The sequence below is a fragment of the Mobula birostris genome, chromosome 32, assembly GCF_030028105.1.
Source record: "Mobula birostris isolate sMobBir1 chromosome 32, sMobBir1.hap1, whole genome shotgun sequence".
NCBI classification, from domain to species: Eukaryota; Metazoa; Chordata; class Chondrichthyes; order Myliobatiformes; family Myliobatidae; genus Mobula; species Mobula birostris.
The window spans coordinates 16,186,551-16,205,851 of record NC_092401.1 but is presented as its reverse complement, the minus strand read 5'-3'; the positions used below and the strand labels follow the sequence as shown (position 1 = coordinate 16,205,851).

General features: G+C 50.4%; 1 protein-coding gene across 1 annotated transcript in view; it reads right to left on the bottom strand.

The window, feature by feature from the left end:
* LOC140191068 (rho GTPase-activating protein SYDE2-like) overlaps positions 1-19,301 on the bottom strand; it is a 79,188-nt gene that overhangs the window by 20,878 nt on the left and 39,009 nt on the right. The window contains exons 3-5 of the mRNA XM_072248144.1: positions 11,024-11,824; positions 4,320-4,549; positions 2,958-3,084 (exon numbers count right to left, since the gene is read on the bottom strand). Coding sequence (XP_072104245.1) covers positions 2,958-3,084; positions 4,320-4,549; positions 11,024-11,824 — 1,158 coding nt within the window. The remainder of the gene's footprint in view (positions 1-2,957; positions 3,085-4,319; positions 4,550-11,023; positions 11,825-19,301) is intronic.

Below are 19,301 nucleotides of genomic sequence, written 5' to 3'. Positions count from 1 at the left end.
GGTCACTCCACTCTTGAACCTGTACCCATGTCCACTCTTTGAGATGATCTGGCTGAGGGGGTTCAAGTTTCTGCAGAGCAGCAGAGGTGCTACCATCACCCTGGTACATTCCACATCTGATGGACATGTATGCTATTGGCTTTGAGTTAACTTCTAGCATTGTCCTCCAACAGCCCATTGAGCTCTTATGAATGTCCTCAGTGTCTTGTTGACCATGTACAGAGACGGGCATTCCAGGATCCATGTGTGGGGCATTCAGTCGTATGCTTTCTGGTAGTCAATCCAGGCTGTGTTTAGGTTGGTTTGTCTGATCTTGGAGTCTTGCATGACTGCTTTGTCTACCAGTAGTTTGTGCTTGGAGCCTCTCGTTCCATTACCAATCTTCCTCTGAGCAGGACTCAGGAATTTACACACATGTTCCTTCAGCTTGGTGGCAATGATGCCTGATAGAAGCTTCTATGTTATTAACAGGCAGGTTATAGGCTGGTAGTTTGATAGTGTTGCTCCTTTGTGAGGATACTTCATTAAGAGTACTGTCCTTCCTTGAGCTAGCCAGTCAGGGTGGGAGCCTGCTTTAAGCAGCTGGTTCATTTGAGCTGCCAGCCATGTACGTAATGATGTTCGTTTCTTCAGCCAACAGGCGAGGATCATGTCAGGCCCTGGTGATATCCAGTTCTTCATACTTGCTACCCATTGCTGGACATCTACTGCTGTGGTGGTGACTGGTTCTTCTTCTGGGAGGTTGCAGAGACTTGCTTGTAAGTCTTTCAGCCAATGGCCACTGGTGCTATGTGATGCTCCTTTCTCCCATATACTCTTCCAGTACTCCGCAGTTGCTGTTTTGGTTGGTTCAGGTACTGGCACGTTGTTGCTCTGGAACTGTATAAATACTTTTCCTGGTTCTTGGAGAAGAGTGCATTTATTCCCTTGGTCTCTGCGTCCTTAGTGTACGTCTGTAATTTGGTAGCCAGAGCTGTTAACCGTTGCTTGGCAGTTTCCAGGACTTCGGCTATGGACATACTAACCGAGATGTGCTTTTGGTCTTCCTACCTTTTTGCAGCTCGGTTAGCCTGCTGACTTCCATCCTTGTGGTTTTCATCTTGGCTTCCACTCATCGTCTCCGGGGTGGGGGGGGGGTGGTTGGAACGGTATTTCAACTTGTAGCCCAGCATTTCTAGAATTGCTGCTGCTGGTGTATATATCGGGTTATTGTTCTCAGTTATGTTGGAGGTTGCATTATGAGGAGTGCTTCATTGGCTGCTTCTAGCAAGCTGCTTGATGGAATTTTATCACTAAGTCTGGGGAGCCTAGGTCGTTGATTAACAGTTTCCAGTTTAGTTCTGATCTTCTCTCTGATTGCAGCAGCCAGCGTCGATATGTCCCGGGGTGAGGTTCGAACTTGCATTTCCCGTGTACAAGGTGATGCTATTACCTTTGCACCATCTGTGATTTGTGGAGGTGGAGTTTGAACTCGTATTTCCTGACTGGCTTGGTTCTGCAGTGATGTTGCTGTGGTGCATCGTGATTGTATAGCTTACAATTCAAGATGTGATAGCAATCCTCTGTTGGCAATGTCTGAGCACTGAGTAACCAGTTGTTTTTCCGTGAATGAGGACAACAGTCTTCGCTGTTGCCAGAGTCCCCACATGCGCTTCATGTATCCCCTTTCATGTGGGTTGCTGTTAAAGTGGCATTCCAATAATTCCATGTTGTCCAGTCTCATCCTTTTATGGTTTGTTCCAGAAGCCATTATATTGTCAGATGGTCTTGTTTCCCCAACCGTTGAAGCTGACCTTGTTGATGCAGCTGATGTTCGAGCCGGCATGACTCTTCCTGTTCTTGTCACTTTCATCCAGATGTTTTTGTGAACAGATGTAATTGTAAGCTTAAGGGGTCCAGCCCAAGACCCCGACTGGACCACCACCACCGGGACCCGAAACCTGGACCCCTGCACCGGGGCAGGGCAGAGCCCAGATATTTCCCAGTGTCAGCCTCTACTCCTGGCAGCCTCAGACTCGGCCTGAGGGCCAGTGGCCTCGCAGAACAAAAAAAACCTTTGGTATTATTGGCTAGCTCATCTTCATATTTAATCATTTCTCTCCTTATGTTTTTTTCTTAGTTTTCTTCTGTTATTTTTAAAAAATCTTCCCAATTCTCTAACATCCCACTAATTTTTGCTATATTATCTGTCTTCTCTTTTGCTTTTATGCTGTCTTTGACTTCCCTTGACAGCCACTGTTGTCTCCTCCTCCCTTTAACATACTTCATTATCTTTGGGACGTATCTATCTCACACCTTCTGAATTGCCCCCAGAAACTCCAGCCATTGTAGTTCTGCCGTAATGATGATACATCGGACTTTATTTCCTTCCTCTCAAACTGCGGATTGAATTCTATCCTAATATCATCTCTGGTGAAGGGCTCCTTTAATTTAAGCTCCCTTATCAAATCCAGTTCTTTACTTAACATCCAATCTAGAATTGTCTTTCCTCTCGTGGGCTCAACCAGTCAGTCTTCCAGAACCATTCCAGAACCTACTGGTTCTTGGAAGGTCATCTCTAATGCCTCCACGATCTCTTCACCAGCTGGGCTGCAGAGGTTCAGCTTGGCTCAGCCGTAAATACATTTCTTCTTGGCAACACCCAGATCCCGAGAACGTAAAGTTGGCCCTGACACGCTGCTCCTTCTGCGCGAGAGAGGTTTCTGCCTGACTCCTCCCTGAATTTCCTGCTCGCCAGTTTCATCCCCCATTAGCTTACCCCTGCCCTTGCTTCCACCGGCAAGTCTAGGTGCTCGGGGCGGGTCTAAGAACATCAAGGTGGCAGTTGTTATGGACAGGGACAGTGGAAGGAGATTCAAAAGGAGCTTTCACAAGAGGATTGAATGATGGGCATTCCCATGGACTGAAATAACAGAGTATAGGGTGAGCTAGGGTCCCAAGGGCAACTCCCCCCTTACCTGTGATGACGTTGATGTCTGGATACACGTCCTCGCTCAGGTCCACAGAAGCACTGTCCCGTTCAAAGGCGTCCCGCAGCTCCTTCTTCACAGCCGCCGATCCGCAGAGGCGATACAGACCTACAGCCTGGGGCATCCGTTCAGTTGGACAGACATCACACACAGTGAACAGAAATTATTGCAGAGGCACTGGGAAACGGCAGGTAATCCCAGAACCCACAAGGGCATCCCAAACCCAGCACGGGGCCCAGGACTGCAACTGTTAACCCCTAAGGGAAGTAGTGAATGGGGGGGGGGGGAAGAGTAGGGCTGTGAGTGTCCCAGGGGGTTTAGTCATATCAGGCTGAAAGGCCTCTCCTGAAGGGTCAGGGTCCAGAGTCCCACTCACCTGGTCCCAGCACCCACCCTAAGTAAATGGACATCAGGGAAGAGGACATGAAACCCTGAGAGATTCCTGTATCTTGACATATCTTGTTTGCAAAATTTATCCAAGGAGTTGTGTGTTTTTGTGATATGGTTCAAGACTTTTCTGGGTGGGAGATGTAGTGCAGTGACCTGCCAGTAGAGGGAGCTGCAGGCAGCAGAATTGTCCAATCAACAGCGCAGCACGGGGTCCCCGGCATCTTTAGCCCTCACTTCAGCTGGAGGGTGTGGAAGCCCCTTTACACGCCCCCACCGCACACTGCCCTCTGTCCCCAGCGGCGTCATCCACACACTGCCCACTGCCACACTCTGCTTACTGTCCACACATGGTTTTCCACATCACTGCCTCACGATGCCCTCTCTGCACTGCTGTCCCTGCGCCACTGCCCTCTCTCTACACTCTGCCCACATTCCCAACATCACTGTGACCTGTACTCTCTCTACACACACCCTGGCCCCAGTACTCCATCTCCAAGATCCCCCCGCACCACTCCCATTCCTTCCACAAGCTATCATCCATTGAACTTTGCCCCTCCCTACCAAACGCTCGACAGACTCTCTCCCTCCACATCTAGCACGCACATACCCAAGCCGACTCCCACCTCCTCCCCAGCTGCCCCCCTCCATCACGCACACACACTCTGAGCCAGCTCTCTTCTCCCCGCTCCCTCCACCTGTCTTACACGGACACACACACCCGTCCCCGAGAGGCAGCTCCCTCCTCTCTTCCCGTCCTCCGTACTTCACAGACGGACACTCTGAGCCGCAAACACAAGAAAATCTGCGGGTGCTGGAGACAGAGCAACACACACACAAAATGCCAGAGGGACTAGCATTAGGGGGAGTGAACCACTCTCTCACCCCACCTGCTCCTTCAGCCCCTCCCTCCCTCTGCCCTGCCGGCCCACCCACCCACCCACACACATCACTCAGCCTCACCTTTAGGCCTCGCTTCTCGATCTCGGAGACACACTTCTGTATCAGCAGCGGCACGCTGACTCCAGAACACTCCCGCTCCACCAGATCGCTGAGCTCCATCCTGAAGACCCTGAGCTCGCGCTGCTCCTCAGCGTAGCCTGCCGGCACCTCCCACACCTCCACCAGAGACACCTTCAGGTACAGGACTCCCCGGGGTTCCAGCTGCAGGGCAAGTTGGTGAGTGCGGGTTCCTTCCGGGGAGGGAATGTGCTCATTAAAGATGTATCACTATGACCAATTGATCTGCAGGTTTCTGCAACTGATATGCTTACATTACTGCACTAGTAATCCAGAGGTCTGGACAGTCGAGGGTTCAAATCCCACCCCAGCCAGGCCATGGAGCAAATTCTGGAATTCAGACATCCACAGTGGTGTCCCTGGTTCACTGGTGACAATAGGGAAGTAGCCTTTACGCGGTGTGGTCCGTGTGTCTCCAAACCCACAGTGATGTGACTGATTTTGCAATATCCTGGCTAGTTGCTTTTTATACATTTCTTTTATATTGTTTCTATTTCTTTTTCATTTATTTTTATTATTAATTGTTTAATTTTTAAAACCTGTTTGCATTTATTTTCTGCTTTTTAAAAATTTATTTATCTACTTACTTGTATTTAATGTATATTTTTAAATTTTTTATTTATCTATTTTATTGTTCAAAATTTCTTTTTCCTATTGATTGATTGAGACACAACACAGAACAGACCCTTCTAGCCCTTTGAGCCGTGCTGCCCAGCAATCCCCTGATTTAATTCCAGCCTAATCATGGGACAATTTACAATGACTAATTCACCTACCAATGGTATGGATTTGGACTGTGGGAGGAAACCGGAGCACTAGGAGGAAACCACAAGGTCAATGTGAGAACGTACAAACTCCTGGATTGAACCCAGGTCGTCTGTACGATAAAGTGTTGTGCTAACCATATCTCTCCATGCCACCCTGCGATCAAGGGCAATAAGGGGTGGGCAGCGAATGCTGGTCCAGTCAACGATCTGCGGGCAGCTAATCAGATCGCCTCCTTCCCTTCTCCTCTCTGAACAAAACTGTCCCAACCTCTGGAAGTAACCCTTGTAACTGTGGTCCCTCATATTTTCAATCTTTGCCCCACATATTTTCTGAACCTTTATAGAGTGGCGTGCAATTAGAACGGAACACAATACTCCACTTGAGGTTGGAGCGGTGTTCTTTGAAGATTCAGCTTGACTTTCATGTGACTACATTAGTACAGCTACTGCGTCACAATTCTCGATGTTGGGGTTCAATCCTGACCTTTGGCTTTGTGTACGTGGAACGCAACATCTTCCCTGTGACCGCTGGGGCTACTCCCAGTGCACCAATTCCCTCCAAAATCTCAACAATGTGTAGACCGATAGATAAATCTGCCTCCCCCGCCCCCCCCCCCCCCCACACTGTAAATAAATTATCCCTCGTGCACATGCACCCGATAGGCTCTGGAGGGAATGGAGTGGAGTAGTGTAGTCGACGAGTGCTTGATGTCCAGCATGGATTTGGTGGGCTGAAGGGCCTTTTGCCATGCTGTTCTACACTTACCTCTGCTCTGCACATTTAATTCAGACAATATCCTTTCCTGTCTCTCCTCCATTTCCCACAAAATACCTTCACCTCTCTCTTCTCCACGTTGAACTTCCCTCGGCACATGTTTGCCCACTGCAGTCTGACCTTGTCCTCACCACCGTTTACAATGCTGCTAAGTTCCGTGCTGTAGGCAAACTTAGAAATTGTAGCTTGCAATCACAAATCCGAGCCGTTAATATAGATCTAGTATAAAAAAGCAATGGCTTGAATACGAATCCCTGGTGACTACCTTTATTCACCTTGCTACAGTCTAAAGACCAACTATTGACCATGACTCCTGTTGTGTGTTACTTAATCAATTTCACATCCACACTCTCAGTCCCCCTCATTCTGTGTGCTTCAACTTTGCTGATAAACCTACACTCAGTGGCCACTTTACCAGGTACACTGCTCGTTATTGCAAATATTTCTAATGTGCAATCATGTGGAATGCAGACAGGGTCAAGTGGCTCAGTTGTTGTTCAGACCAAACATCAGAACGGGGAAGACCGTGGAGTGAAAGTTGCTGACAGACAGGGTGGTTTGAGTATCTCAGAAACTGCTGATCTCCTGGGATTTTCATGCAGCATAGCTTGTAGACTTTACAGAGAATGGTGCAAAAAACAGAAAAAAAATCCAATGAGTGGCAGTTCTGTGGGTGAAAACACCTCGTTAATGAGAGAGGTCAGCGGAGAATGCCCAGGCTGAAAGCTGAAGGGTGACCCGATAGTGCTATGTATATTTATGGGAAGCATAGATATGGAAGAAGGAATCTTTCTCTCAGAGAAAATAGTTACCCTTCTGCATCCAGAGGGGTAATAAAAACAAGACGGGGCAGGTTTACGGTGAGAGGAAGGAGCTTTAAACAGGACATGAGGAATTTTTTTTTTTGTTGTTGCTTAGAACTGATTGCCAGAGGAGATGTTGGAATCAGACCATTTAACAGGCATTTAGACAGACATTTAAATAGGCATGGCATAGAAGGCTATGGTCCCTTCATGTGGGCAATTGAGATTAGCGGAGATGGCCAGAAAAGGTCAGAATGGATGAGATGGGCAGAAGGGACTGCTTCTGTTCTGTGCAACTCCGTGACTTGAAATTGGACAAAAATGGCTTGCCCTGTGCTGCTTTCATTAATCCATTCTCCTGCAGGTGAGCCAGGATCAATTTTTCTAAAGGTTCCCTCCCCATCAAGCTGCCTCTCTAGTTCTGGATGCGCTGTGGTCCCTTTGGTGTGGAGGCCGGACAGGTCAGGTCCCTCTCGACTCAGATGCAGGCACCAGAACTCCCCGGGACGCGCCAGAGCCCGTCACATTTCCTGCCTCGTCACGTCCCGATATCCCCGGACAGGGACCGGTTCGCCCAAGGGCGTCCACTGTCAAAGACTGGAGTACATCGCAAGCTGGAAGAGCAGCATCTGGGCCTTCGACTGCAGTGAAGTTATTTTGAAAAACAAAGCGCCCGCACAGCAGCAAGAGCTGCCCTGCCCTGCTGGTATGTGCCTCGCCACACTAGCTGGTGCAGCGTTCCAGTCAGCCCTGAACCAACCTCCAAACACCTCTCTTCTGAAGCAGAGCGGAGATATCTGTGGGTGTCTTTATTTTTCTGGGACATGTGGTCAGGGTGCCAGCACAGAATGTGCTCTGCTGATGTTCCCCATCCCACAGGCTGCTTCCAATTATACCTTTCCCTCCTACTTAAGTCCAGTCTGGTTCTCACAACCTGGCCAGGTGCCGGAGACGCGGAGAGGACCTGACTAGCTCCCGAGTCAGCTGCAGTCCCCTCCTACCTGCTTCTCCCTGGTCCCGGTACCAAGCCCAGCCTGTCCTTACTGGGTCTGGACGGGACAGGCAGGGCTGGGACTGGAGGCAGCTCCAGCACTCCAGCTGGCTAGCCAGATGGCTGCTGGATGATGGATGGCTGGGCGGAGGAAGCCAAGTGCTGAAGGTTCCAACAGCTTGAGGAACGGCCAAGGATGCCCTCATCCCCCTCTGCTACACAAGGATTCCAGAGAACAAAGAAATCACAGACCTGCTAAACCACTTCCACGTGCATCCGGCCACAAAGAGCGCTGTGAGACGCAGCACCAAGAAGAATAGGAATCTCCTAGGAGTCAACTGTAACAAACCCCTCAGTGTTAAAGTACTGTATTACCGGGCACCCACTGAGGATCTGTCACCAGGTAACCGGTCTGTTGGCACAGGAACTGTGCAGGACACCCACAGGAAATGCCAGCACGTAAAGCGGTGACGTGAAGGCAGCGCCGATGTCAGCGGCCGTCAGAGGCTCTGAACACAAGGCCATGAGATATAGGAGCAGAATTAGGCCATTAGGCCCATCGAGTCTGCTCCGCCATTTCATCATGGCGGATCCATTTTCCCTCTCAAACCCAACCTCATCCATTCTCATCTTTGTTCAGTTAGCCTTCAGTCTGACCACCACCCCCTCAGCATTCACTGGCTTGTGGTGAGTAATACACACACAGGACTGCTGATAGATTCTTGATTGGTCAGGGCATGGAGGGATATAGGGAGAAGGCAGGAGACTGGGACTGAGGAATATTGGATCAGCCATGATGAAATGGAGCAGGCTCGATTGGCCAAATGGCCTAATTCTGCTCCTATATCTAGTGGTCTTATGGACTGTTCTACTAGTCTTCTGGCCAGGGAGAAAAACGTAGAAAGAATGCCCCTGAAGGCAGCATATCTGGCCTGTGATAAACACCCAGGGACCGGGGTATACTCTCAATACTAACCGAGGGTTATTCCTTGGGACACGCCCTCGATTTGCCTCTGCAATTTCTCCTCTCAATATTTCCTCCCACAGGATGCAGGATTATTCTCACTGGGATTTACCCTACTTCCGGTTAGCTATTTGTTGACTGCTCACCTTTTAACGCCGACCGGACTGGAGGTGGGGCCTACGCTTCCGTGCGGAGATCATTGAATTGCTAACCCTCTCATGATGCCAGAAGCCCTACATCCTAATGATAACCTCCGAAGGTTAGTGCCCTCCTGATCCTCGGTGGGGGAGGAAGGGGGTGCGGTTACCCTCTCGATGCTGCAGTGGTCGTTAACCCTCTGTAACCCAGGAGTTTAACTCATCGCCGTCCAGGGGCTTTCTCCTTGGAAGGAGGCAGTTGCGGCAGGGGCCAGTACTGAGTGCCGGGGCGGGGAGCGGCAGGGTCAAGAACGGTGCAGTACAGGGCTTTGGGCCGGAAACTCCCTCCCGATGCTTCGCCCTGAGAGAAGTGAACAGGACCCGGCAATCAGAGTGCTTCCTGCAGGAAGCTGCAGCCCGCAGCCCTTCACAGCGTGATCGACAGCGTCCTGGTCCGAGCGGCCCAGCAGCAGCAGCAGCTCTCAGGCAGACTCCCGCCTATTCCTTCCTCCCAGCTGGTCCCCACCGCAGTTCCGAGGACACTCGGAGCAGGGCTGAGCTTTGCACCTGCAGGTGGCCTCCTGTGGGACACTCCACATCCCACACACTCCGGCCACTGATGGCTTTCTCAGGCTCCTTTCCGAACGACCAGATTCCTTTTGGCTGAACACAAGCTGGTCAACGAGTTAACCGTTTGTGGGAGGAACCAGGCTGCAGGACAGATCAGGAGAGGAGAGGGAGATCTCCCTTTCTTTCCAAACCCTGAACCGGGACTGATGAGGAGATCCCGCAGCTGGGCGGAGGACTAGATGTCCCTCAACATGATTCCACCACCAGTCAATGTACAGAGGGACTGCCGTTTTCTCGGACACCGGAGACACATCGGGGGTCCTGTGGGCGGATTGGGCTGTGCTGGGACCTCTGCTGCAGATTAACCCATCAGCACTCTGTGTGGAACTTTCAAGTGAGAAAAGGCCATTTAACCCCCCCCCCCCCCACCCCCAAATCACTCAGAGGTTACTGAAATGCACCACAACTGAAATTGACACCGTCCATTTCCTGGCCTCGACAAACTGCCTGTTTTGAACATAGAACATAGAGATCTACAGCACATTACAGGCCGTTCGGCCCACAATGTTGTGCTGACCATGTAACCTACTCTAGAAACTGCCTAGCACATAGCCCTCTATTTTTCTAAGCTCCATGTACCTATCTAAGAGGCTCTTAAAAGACCCTATTGTATCCGCTTCCACCACCGTCGCCAGCAGTGCATTCCACACACCCACCACTCTCTGTGTGAAAAACCTACCCCTGACATCCCCTCAGTACCTATTTTCAAGCACTTTAAAACTATGCCCCCTCGTGTTAGCCCTGGGAAAAAGCCTCTGGCCATCCACAGGATCAGCGGCCCTCTTCATCTCATGCACCTCTGCCAGGTCACCTGTTCATCAGGGTGTTGAACCTGTTTTCTTTCTGGTGGGGTTGATCCTCAAACGTCCTCTCCTCGTGTGTGTGAAAAGTTTGCCCCTGACACCATCCTTGGGAACAGGGAAGGGCAAGGTCGCCACCGTACAGCACAGAGACGGGCCCCGAGCCCGATGAAGGTTTTACCCAAAATGTGGCTAATTCCAACTAATCACCGCGCCCCCCCCCCCCAGACACAGACACACACACACACACAATCACAGAGCTGGACCTACCCAGTTCCTTCAGTAGGTTCTGTGTTTCTCCTTCATCCCACTACGTCTACCTTAACCACCGAGTACCCCATCTGCAGAAATCCCATTTACCAGCATTTTCACGCCTTGGTGATCCAGCAGCTAGCTTGCCTAATTTTTAAATGTGGGAGTCTCTGCCTCTTCTAGCCCCTCAGATTTCAACCATCCTCTAGAGGCAAAACGTTCTTCCTAAGATCCCTTCGAAAGCTCCTGCTCTTCCCCTGATCCTGCACTGCCTGGTTTCCAACACCCCCATCACGTGGAAGAAGCTCCTCACTGTATTTTGGCAGAGTTGCCCCCCACCACCCATCCCCCAGCTTCCTCCACTTCAGGGAGAACAGAACCCAGCCTCTCCAGTTCCTCCTCATAACCAAAACAATCCACTCCAGGGGAAGACTCCTCCTCAACCTCTCCACCATCGTCCTACAGCGCGGTGACAGAACTGCGCACAGAATACACGGGTTAGCACGTGGGACACCACCGGCCCCTTACCTCTGAAGAGCGGAGGGAGCAAGGCGGTCCCGTGACAGCAGATACGGTTACGGCAGGAGCTGGGATCCCAGGTGAAGACCAGCAGCTTGAGCTGCTGGGAGTGTTCCAGCTCGATGTTGAAGGCGTGGTCCAGGCTGAGGAAGGAGTCCCGGCAGGTGAGCAGGGCGGTGCGGGCCTTGCTGACCGAGTCCACCTGGATGGTGCAGAAGATATCCCTGAGGCCCGGCCGAGGCGGCCGGACACCCTCGATGCCGAAGAGGCGGATGTGGACGAGGCCGGACAGGTACTGTAAGCAGCGCGGTGGCTCGCCGCCGCCGTAGGGGCGGAAGGAGGCCGTGTCCAGACCCTGGAGCCAGCGGGTGCTGAGCTTCCCGGCCCGGGCCGCCAGTTCCGGCGAATCGCCGTCGCTGAGGTAGCCGGGCCGGCTCAGCGAGTGAGTGCCCCATTGCTTCATGGGTCGAGGCTGGCCGCCGCGGGCGCTGACGCTGCTGTCCAGGTGGTAGCGGCAGATGACGTTACGGTCAGAGGGGGGCAGCGGCGGCCCGGGGGAAGGGGCGGCCGGTCGGGGGCAGCCTCCCCCGCCTTCCCCCGGCCCCTCGCGAGCCGAACGGGACGTCCCCCTCAGGCTGAGCTTGCGCCGCAGGTCGGGCAGCCGGCGCATCCTCATCGACAGCTTGCGGACCGTGCCGGGAGACTTAACCCGATCGGAGAGCGAGCGGTGGGCTGCCGCCCTCTTCTTCGCCGGGCGGGGACTTGGGGGCAGCCCCTGGTTGCTCTCCGTCTGGACGTCTGCTGCACCGTCTGTGGAAGAGGGTGGGGACGAGGGGAGGGGGTGGAGGAGAGGGGAGGGGAGAGGGCAGGGGAGGGGGGATGAGGGGAGGGGGACGAGGGGAAAGGGGAGTCAAGGGGAGAGGGGAGGGGGATGAGACAAAGGGAGGGGGCAGAGGATGAGGGGAGAGGGCAGGAAGACGAGATGAGGGGAGAGGGGAGGGGACGAGGGGAGAGGGGAGGGGACGAGGGGAGAGGGGAGGGGACGAGGGGAGAGGGAGGGGGACGAGACGAGGGGAGAGGGAGAGGGATGAGATGAGGTGAGAGGGGAGGGGGACGAGATGAGGGGAGAGGGGTGGGGGACGAGACGAGGGGAGGGGGTGGGGGGACGAGACAAGGGGGGACAAGACGAGGGGAGAGGGGAGTGGAACGAGGGGAGAGGGGTGGGTCAAGGGGAGAGGGATGGGGTGAGGGTAGGGGGTGAGAGGGGAAGGTACGAGGGGTGGGATGAGCGGGAGATGAGAATGGAGGAGGGAGGTGAGAGGGGAAGAAATTTGCAGATTTAATACGTTCCTTGTTTGCCTGACTCGGGAACTTTCACAACGTCACCCTCCATCTGCACCCTCCCCCCCACCCCAGCATCCACCGCTCCTCCCTAACCCACCCCAGCAAACACACAGCTGAGGTGAAGATGTAGAGTGGAAGGAGTAACCTACCCTCTTGTTGAAATTGGCAATACGCAGTGTAGGGAGGGGAGGTGTGGAAGGAGAGCTGCTCTCAAGATTTAAGAAGCATCTAAGACAAAGATATGAATCACCATGGCATAGACAGCTATGGACCATGAGGTCAGCATGGAAATGATGGGCCAAAAGGCCTGGCTCTGTGTTGTATGACTCTAGGACAATGTGATTTGTTCCTCACAGTTTGGGTGTTGCCAAATTTATAATCCAATCACTAACTGAGAAAGTGGTGGTGATGAAGCACTGTGCAACCGTACAAGGGGCCATTTCTTCCCTTGCTGTCTGTGCGGAGTTTGCACGTGCTCTCCGTTACAAAGCAAGTATGACTTGGATGCACCAGTTTCCTCCTGCACCCTAAGGACATGCCAGTTATTCGGTAAACTTGTGCCCTTATGGGAGGTTTGGGACAAATTGATCGGAATGTGAGAGAGAACAAGTTTCAAGATAATAAATAGGGTAAAGAAACTGATGGGATTGCTGAGGGCCAGTATAGATTCAATGGGCCAAACAGCCTCCTCCTCATTATACGGAAACTTGAGAAGGGCACTAGTGAACCAAGTAAATTTTCCTGACAATCTATTACATAGTTCCTATAGTCATCGTTGTTAATGATGAGTTGTGGTCTGTGGTGGGAGTTGAACTCAGACCTCTAGATGACTGGACTAGTATTCTAACCGCTGTGGCCCCTGTAATGATAATTTGCTCCTCTTTCAAGCTTTTGAGCCAATATTATAAGGAGCTGAGTGAGTTTTTGGAAGTTGTACTGAGTCTCCGCAGTCAGCCGCAGAGGAATACACATTTAAATAGTGCTCCTGAAAGGTAGACCTTTAAAGGCAGCGAGATAGATGCAGACAGACATCCCTAGAGAGTAAGGTCAGAGGGAGTGGGGCTAAATCAGAGCAAACGGAGACAGAGACAAATTCTCCGCATTAAAAACAAATACCAACTTTCACTGAGCTGGTGTTGTTAGCAGTAAACGTTCCGAAGTTCTTCAGGTAAAATTCAATGGGAGCTGCGTGAGGTGAAGTTGGAGCACAGCCAGGTCACCTCTCAAGGAGCTTCTTTAATAATTCCTTTCCTCCTTGGCCTCAGCCTCGTGGTATCTCAGCAGCTGAATCAGGGACGAACTTCACACCCCACTGGCACCACACCCCTTTGCCCCTCCCTGGGTTCTCACTCCTTTATCTTGGAGAGCTGAAGCCAACACCTTCTCCTTCTTCGGTGCCACCACACATCCTACACGGACCACAGCCACCCAGTCCTGGTATGGCCACTACCCTAAATGGTACCAGGACACCTAACCAGCTCAGCCTGCTTCTGAAAGCCCTTCCCCTACTGTACTCCCAACAGTCCCCGCAGAAGCCCAATTCCCATCCATTAAGAAGCAGCTTTCCGCAGGAGTTTCGGTGTTTGAACAGCATCCAAACAGAGATCAGGCGAGGGAAGAGGTGACTCACACAGATTGGTGAATGTGTATTAAAAAGCAGGGGAGATTCAGCATTTGAACAGTGGATATCGGACAGTTCTAGAGTGGGGATTTGAGGCTTTAGCTCTTCGAGGCTTCAGTGAGAGAAGGAAAAAAGCCGCAGGTAGATTATTTTCCATTTATTTATCATTTCCTTCTTTATAATTGCACAGCTAGAACAGCAGGGATACCAGGCAGGATAGCTGAACGTTCCTCTTGCGGGATATGAGAAGGCAGGGAGACCTCCAGAGTCTCTGACGACCACACTTGCAAAAATTGCATGTAGCTGCTGTTTCTAACACTCCACATTAAGAAGTTGGAGCTGGAACGGGATGAACTCTGGATCATTCAGGAGGCTGAGTGGGTGCTAGATAGGACATAGAGAGAGGTAGCTGCACTGCACCCAAGGTGCAGGAGACAGGAAACTGGGTGAAACAGGGTTAAGGTGCCAGTGCAGAGTACCCCTGTGGCCATCCCCGACAGCAACAGCTTTCCAATTTGGATACCGTTAGGAAAAGGGGATGACCTAGCAGAGGAAAGTCACAGCGGTCGCGTCTCTGGCACTAAGTCTGGCTCTGTGGCTCAGGAAAGAGGGGGAGAAGAGGTGAACTGTGGGTGATAGGGGATTCATTCATTAGGGGAACAGAACGGAGGTTCTGTGGACAAGAATGAGATCCCCAAGTGGTGTGTTGCCTCCCAGGTGCCAGGATCCTGGACATCTCGGGTCGAGTCCTCAGCATTCTTAAGTGGGAGGGTGAGCAACCACAGGTCGTGGTCCATATAGGTACCAATGACATAGGTAGGGAGAGGAACGAGGCTTGGCAAAGTGAGTTCAGGGAGTTCGGTGCTAAGTTAAAGGGCAGGAGCTCTAGGGTTGTTATCTCAGGACTACTACTCCATGCCACATGCCAGTGAGGCCAAAAATAGGATGATCATACAGATTAACATGTGGCTAAGGAGTTGATGTAGGAGGGAGGCTGTCAGAGTTTTGGATCATTGGGCTCTCTTCTAGTGAAGGTGGGAACTGCACAGAGGAGATGGTTTGCATCTAAACTGGGGGACTGATATCCCAGTGAGAAAGTTTGCTAGAACTACACAGCATGAGGTGGGGGGAGATTAAACTTGAGTTGCAGCGGGATGGGAACCAGCGTACCAGAACAGATAGTGGAGATTTATGGGGACAGATGTTGGTAAGACCTCAGACAAAATTTGGGAATCAGAAGGTTGAGCATGGTGCGACTAATGTTCTGAGCTGTGTATATTTCAATGCAAGTATTGTAGGAAAGGCAGATGAGCTCAGGGCATGGAATAATACATGGAATTATGGTATTGTAGCCATTAGTGAGACTTTACTGCAGGAGGGGCAGGACTGGTAGCTCAATATCCTGGTGTTTCGTTGTTCTGGACGTGACAGAGTGGGAGGGATTAAGGGGGAGGGGTGGCACTGCTAGTCAGGGAAAATCACTGCCGTGCTCAGTAAGGACAGACTGGACAGCACGCCTAGGGGGGCTTTACGAGTTGAAATGAGGAATAAGAAACATATGACCATATTAATGGGGCTATAATATAGATCACCTAACAGTATGCGGGATTTAGAAGAACAAATTTGCAGTAAGATTGTAGACTGTTGCAAGAAACACAGGCTGTGACAGTAGGTAATTTTATCTTTCCACATATTGATCGGGACTGCCACACTGTAGATGGGATAGAGTTTGTCGAATGTGTTCAGGAAAATTGCCTTAATTAGTACACAGAAGTCCCAACGAAAGAGTGTGCAATACTTGATCTCCTAATAGGGAATGAGACGGGCCAATTGATGGAAGTTAGTACAGTTGAACACTTTGCATCTAGTGATCATAATGCCATTAGTTTCAAATTAATTATTGAAAAGGACAGGCCACACTTGGTTTTAGAGTCTAAGTTGGAGAAAGGCCAATTTTGATGGTATCAGAAATGACTTGGCAAGTGTGGATTCGGACAGGCTGTTTTAATCCTAGAACATAGAATAGTACAGCACAGTACAGGCCCTTCGGCCCACAATGTTGTGCTGACCCTCAAACCCTGCCTCTCATATAACCCCCCACCTTAAATTCCTCCATATACCTGCCTAGTAGTCTCTTAAACTTCACTAGTGTATCTGCCTCCATCATTGACTCAGGCAGTGCATTCCATGCACCAACCGCTCGCTGAGTAAAAAAACCTTCCTCTAATAACCCCCTTGAACTTCCCACCCCTTACCTTAAAGCCATGTCCTCTTGTATTGAGCAGTGGTGCCCTGGGAAGAGGCGCTGGCTATCCACTCTATCTATTTCTCTTAATATCTTGTACACCTCTATCATGTCTCCCCTCATCCTCCTTCTCTCCAAAGAGTAAAGCCCTAGCTCCCTTAATCTCTGATCATAATCCATACTCTCTAAACCAGGCAGCATCCTGGTAAATCTCCTTTGTACCCTTTCTAATGCTTCCACATCCTTCCTATAGTGAGGCAACCAAAACTGGTCACAGTACTCCAAGTGTGGCCTAACCAGAGCTTTATAGAGCTGCATCATGACCTCGTAACTCTTAAACTCTATCCCTTGACTTATGAAAGCTAACACCCTGTAAGCTTTCTTAACTACCCTATCTAGCTGTGAGGCAACTTTCAGGGATCTGTGGATATGTACCCCCAGATCCCTCTGCTCCTCCACACTACCAAGTATCCTGCCATTTACTTTGTACTCTGCCTTGGAATTTGTCCTTCCAAAGTGTACCACCTCACACTTCTCCGGGTTGAACTCCATCTGCCACTTCTCAGCCCACTTCTGCATCCTATCAATGTCTCTCTGCAATCTTTGACAATCCTCTACACTATCTACAACACCACCAATCTTTGTGTCGTCTGCAAACTTGCCAACCCACCCTTCTACCCCCACATCCAGGTCGTTAATAAAAATCACGAAAAGTAGAGGTCCCAGAACAGATCCTTGTGGGACACCACTAGTCACAACCCTCCAATCCGAATGTACTCCCTCCACCACAACCCTCTGCCTTCTGCAGGCAAGCCAATTCTGAATCCACCTGGCCAAACGTCCCTGGATCCCATGCCTTCTAACTTTCTGAATAAGCCTGCCATGTGGAACCTTGTCAAATGCCTTACTAAGATCCATATAGATCACATCCACTGCACTAACCTCATCTATATGCCTGATCACCTCCTCAAAGAACTCTATCAAGCTTGTCAGACGTGATCTACCCTTCACAAAGCCATGCTGACTGTCCCTGATCGGACCATGATTCTCTAAATGTCCATAGAACCTATCTCTAAGAATCTTTTCCAACAGCTTTCTCACCACAGACTCACTGGTCTATTAATTACCCAGACTATCCCTACTACCTTTTTTGAACAAGGGGACAACATTCGCCTCCCTCCAGTCCTCCGGTACCATTCCCATGGACAACCAGGACATAAAGATCCTAGCCAGAGGCTCAGCAATCTCTTCCGTTGCCTCATGGAGCAGCCTGGGGAATATTCCGTCAGGCCCCGGGGACTTATCCGTCTTAATGTATTTTAGCAACTCCAACACCTCCTCTCCCTTAATATCAACATGCTCCAGAACATCAACCTCACTCTTATTGTCCTCACCGTCATCAAGTTCCCCCTCATTGGTGAATACCGAAGAGAAGTATTCATTGAGGACCTTGCTCACTTCCACAGCCTCCAGGCACATCTTCCTACCTTTATCTCTAATTGGTCCTACCTTCACTCCTGTCATCCTTTTGTTCTTCACATAATTGAAGAATGCCTTGGGGTTTTCCTTTACCCTTCTCGCCAAGGCCTTCTCATACCCCCTTCTTGCTCTTCTCAGCCCCTTCTTAAGCTCCTTCTTTGCTTCCCTATATTCCTCAATAGACCCACCTGATCCTTGCTTCCTAAACCTCATGTATGCTGCCTTCTTCCACCTGACTAAATTTTCCACCTCACTTGTCACCCATGGTTCCTTCACCCTACCATTCTTTATCTTCCTCACCGGGACAAATTTATCCCTAATATCCTGCAAGAGATCCCTAAACATCGACCACATGTCCATAGTACATTTCCCTGCAAAAACACCATCCCAATTCACACCTGCAAGTTCTAGCCTTATAGCCTCATAATTTGCCTTCCCCAATTAAAAATTTTCCTGTCCTCTCTGATTCTATCCTTTTCCATGATAATGCTAAAGGCCAGAGAGCGGTGGTCACTGTCCCCCAGATGCTCACCCACTGAGAGATCTGTGACCTGACCCGGTTCGTTACCTAGTACTAGATCTAGTATGGCATTCCCCCTAGCTGGCCTGTCCACATACTGTGACAGGAATCCGTCCTGGACACACTTAACAAACCTTTCTGGCAAAGGTATACTTATTAAGTGGGAAGCCTTCAAAAATGAAGTTTTGAGAGTACCAAGATTGTATGTCCCTGTCAGAATAAAAGGTAAAGATAACAAGTGCGGGGAACCTTGGTTTTCAGGAGATATTGCGGGTCTAGTTAGGAAAACAAAAAGAGATACATAGCAGGTAAAGGCAGGTAGGAACAAACGTGGTACTTATGGAGTATACAAAATGCATGAGAACACTCCTGAAAGAAATCAGGAGGACTAAAGGAAGGCCTGAAGTGACCCCAGCGGACAAAGTGAAGGAGATTCCACAGGTATGTTAAGAGCAAAAGGATTACAAGGGATAACATTTGTCCTCTGAAAGATAAGAATGGTTATCTATGCATGGAGCCAAAAGAGATGGGGCGGGGGGGGAGATCTTAAATGGATATTTTTCATCAGTATTTACTTGGGAGATGGACACAGAGTCCATAGAAGTGAGGCAAAGCAGTAATGAGGTCATGGACCCTATACGTATTACAGAGGAGGTGCTGTCTGCTGTCTTGAGGCAAATTAGGCTGGATAAATCCCCAGGGCCTGACAAAGTGTTCCCCTTCACTCTGTGGAAGGCAAGTGCAGAAATTGCTGGGGCCCCAGCAGAAATACTTATATCATCCTTAGCCACGGGTAAGTACCAGAGGTTTACAGGAGAGCTCATCTTGTTCTGCTCTTTAAGGTGCTAAGAATAACCTAGGCTGGAGAGCCTGATGTCAGTAGTGGGAAAATCACTGGAAAGTATTATAAGTGACCGGATATATCAGTATTTGAATAGACACAGACTGATTAAGGATAATCAGCAAGGCTTCACATGTGGTAGGTCATGTCTAACCAATCTTATAGAGCATATCGGGGAAGTCACCAGGAAAGTTGATGAAGGAAAGGCAGTTGATTTTGTGTGCATGGACTTTAGCA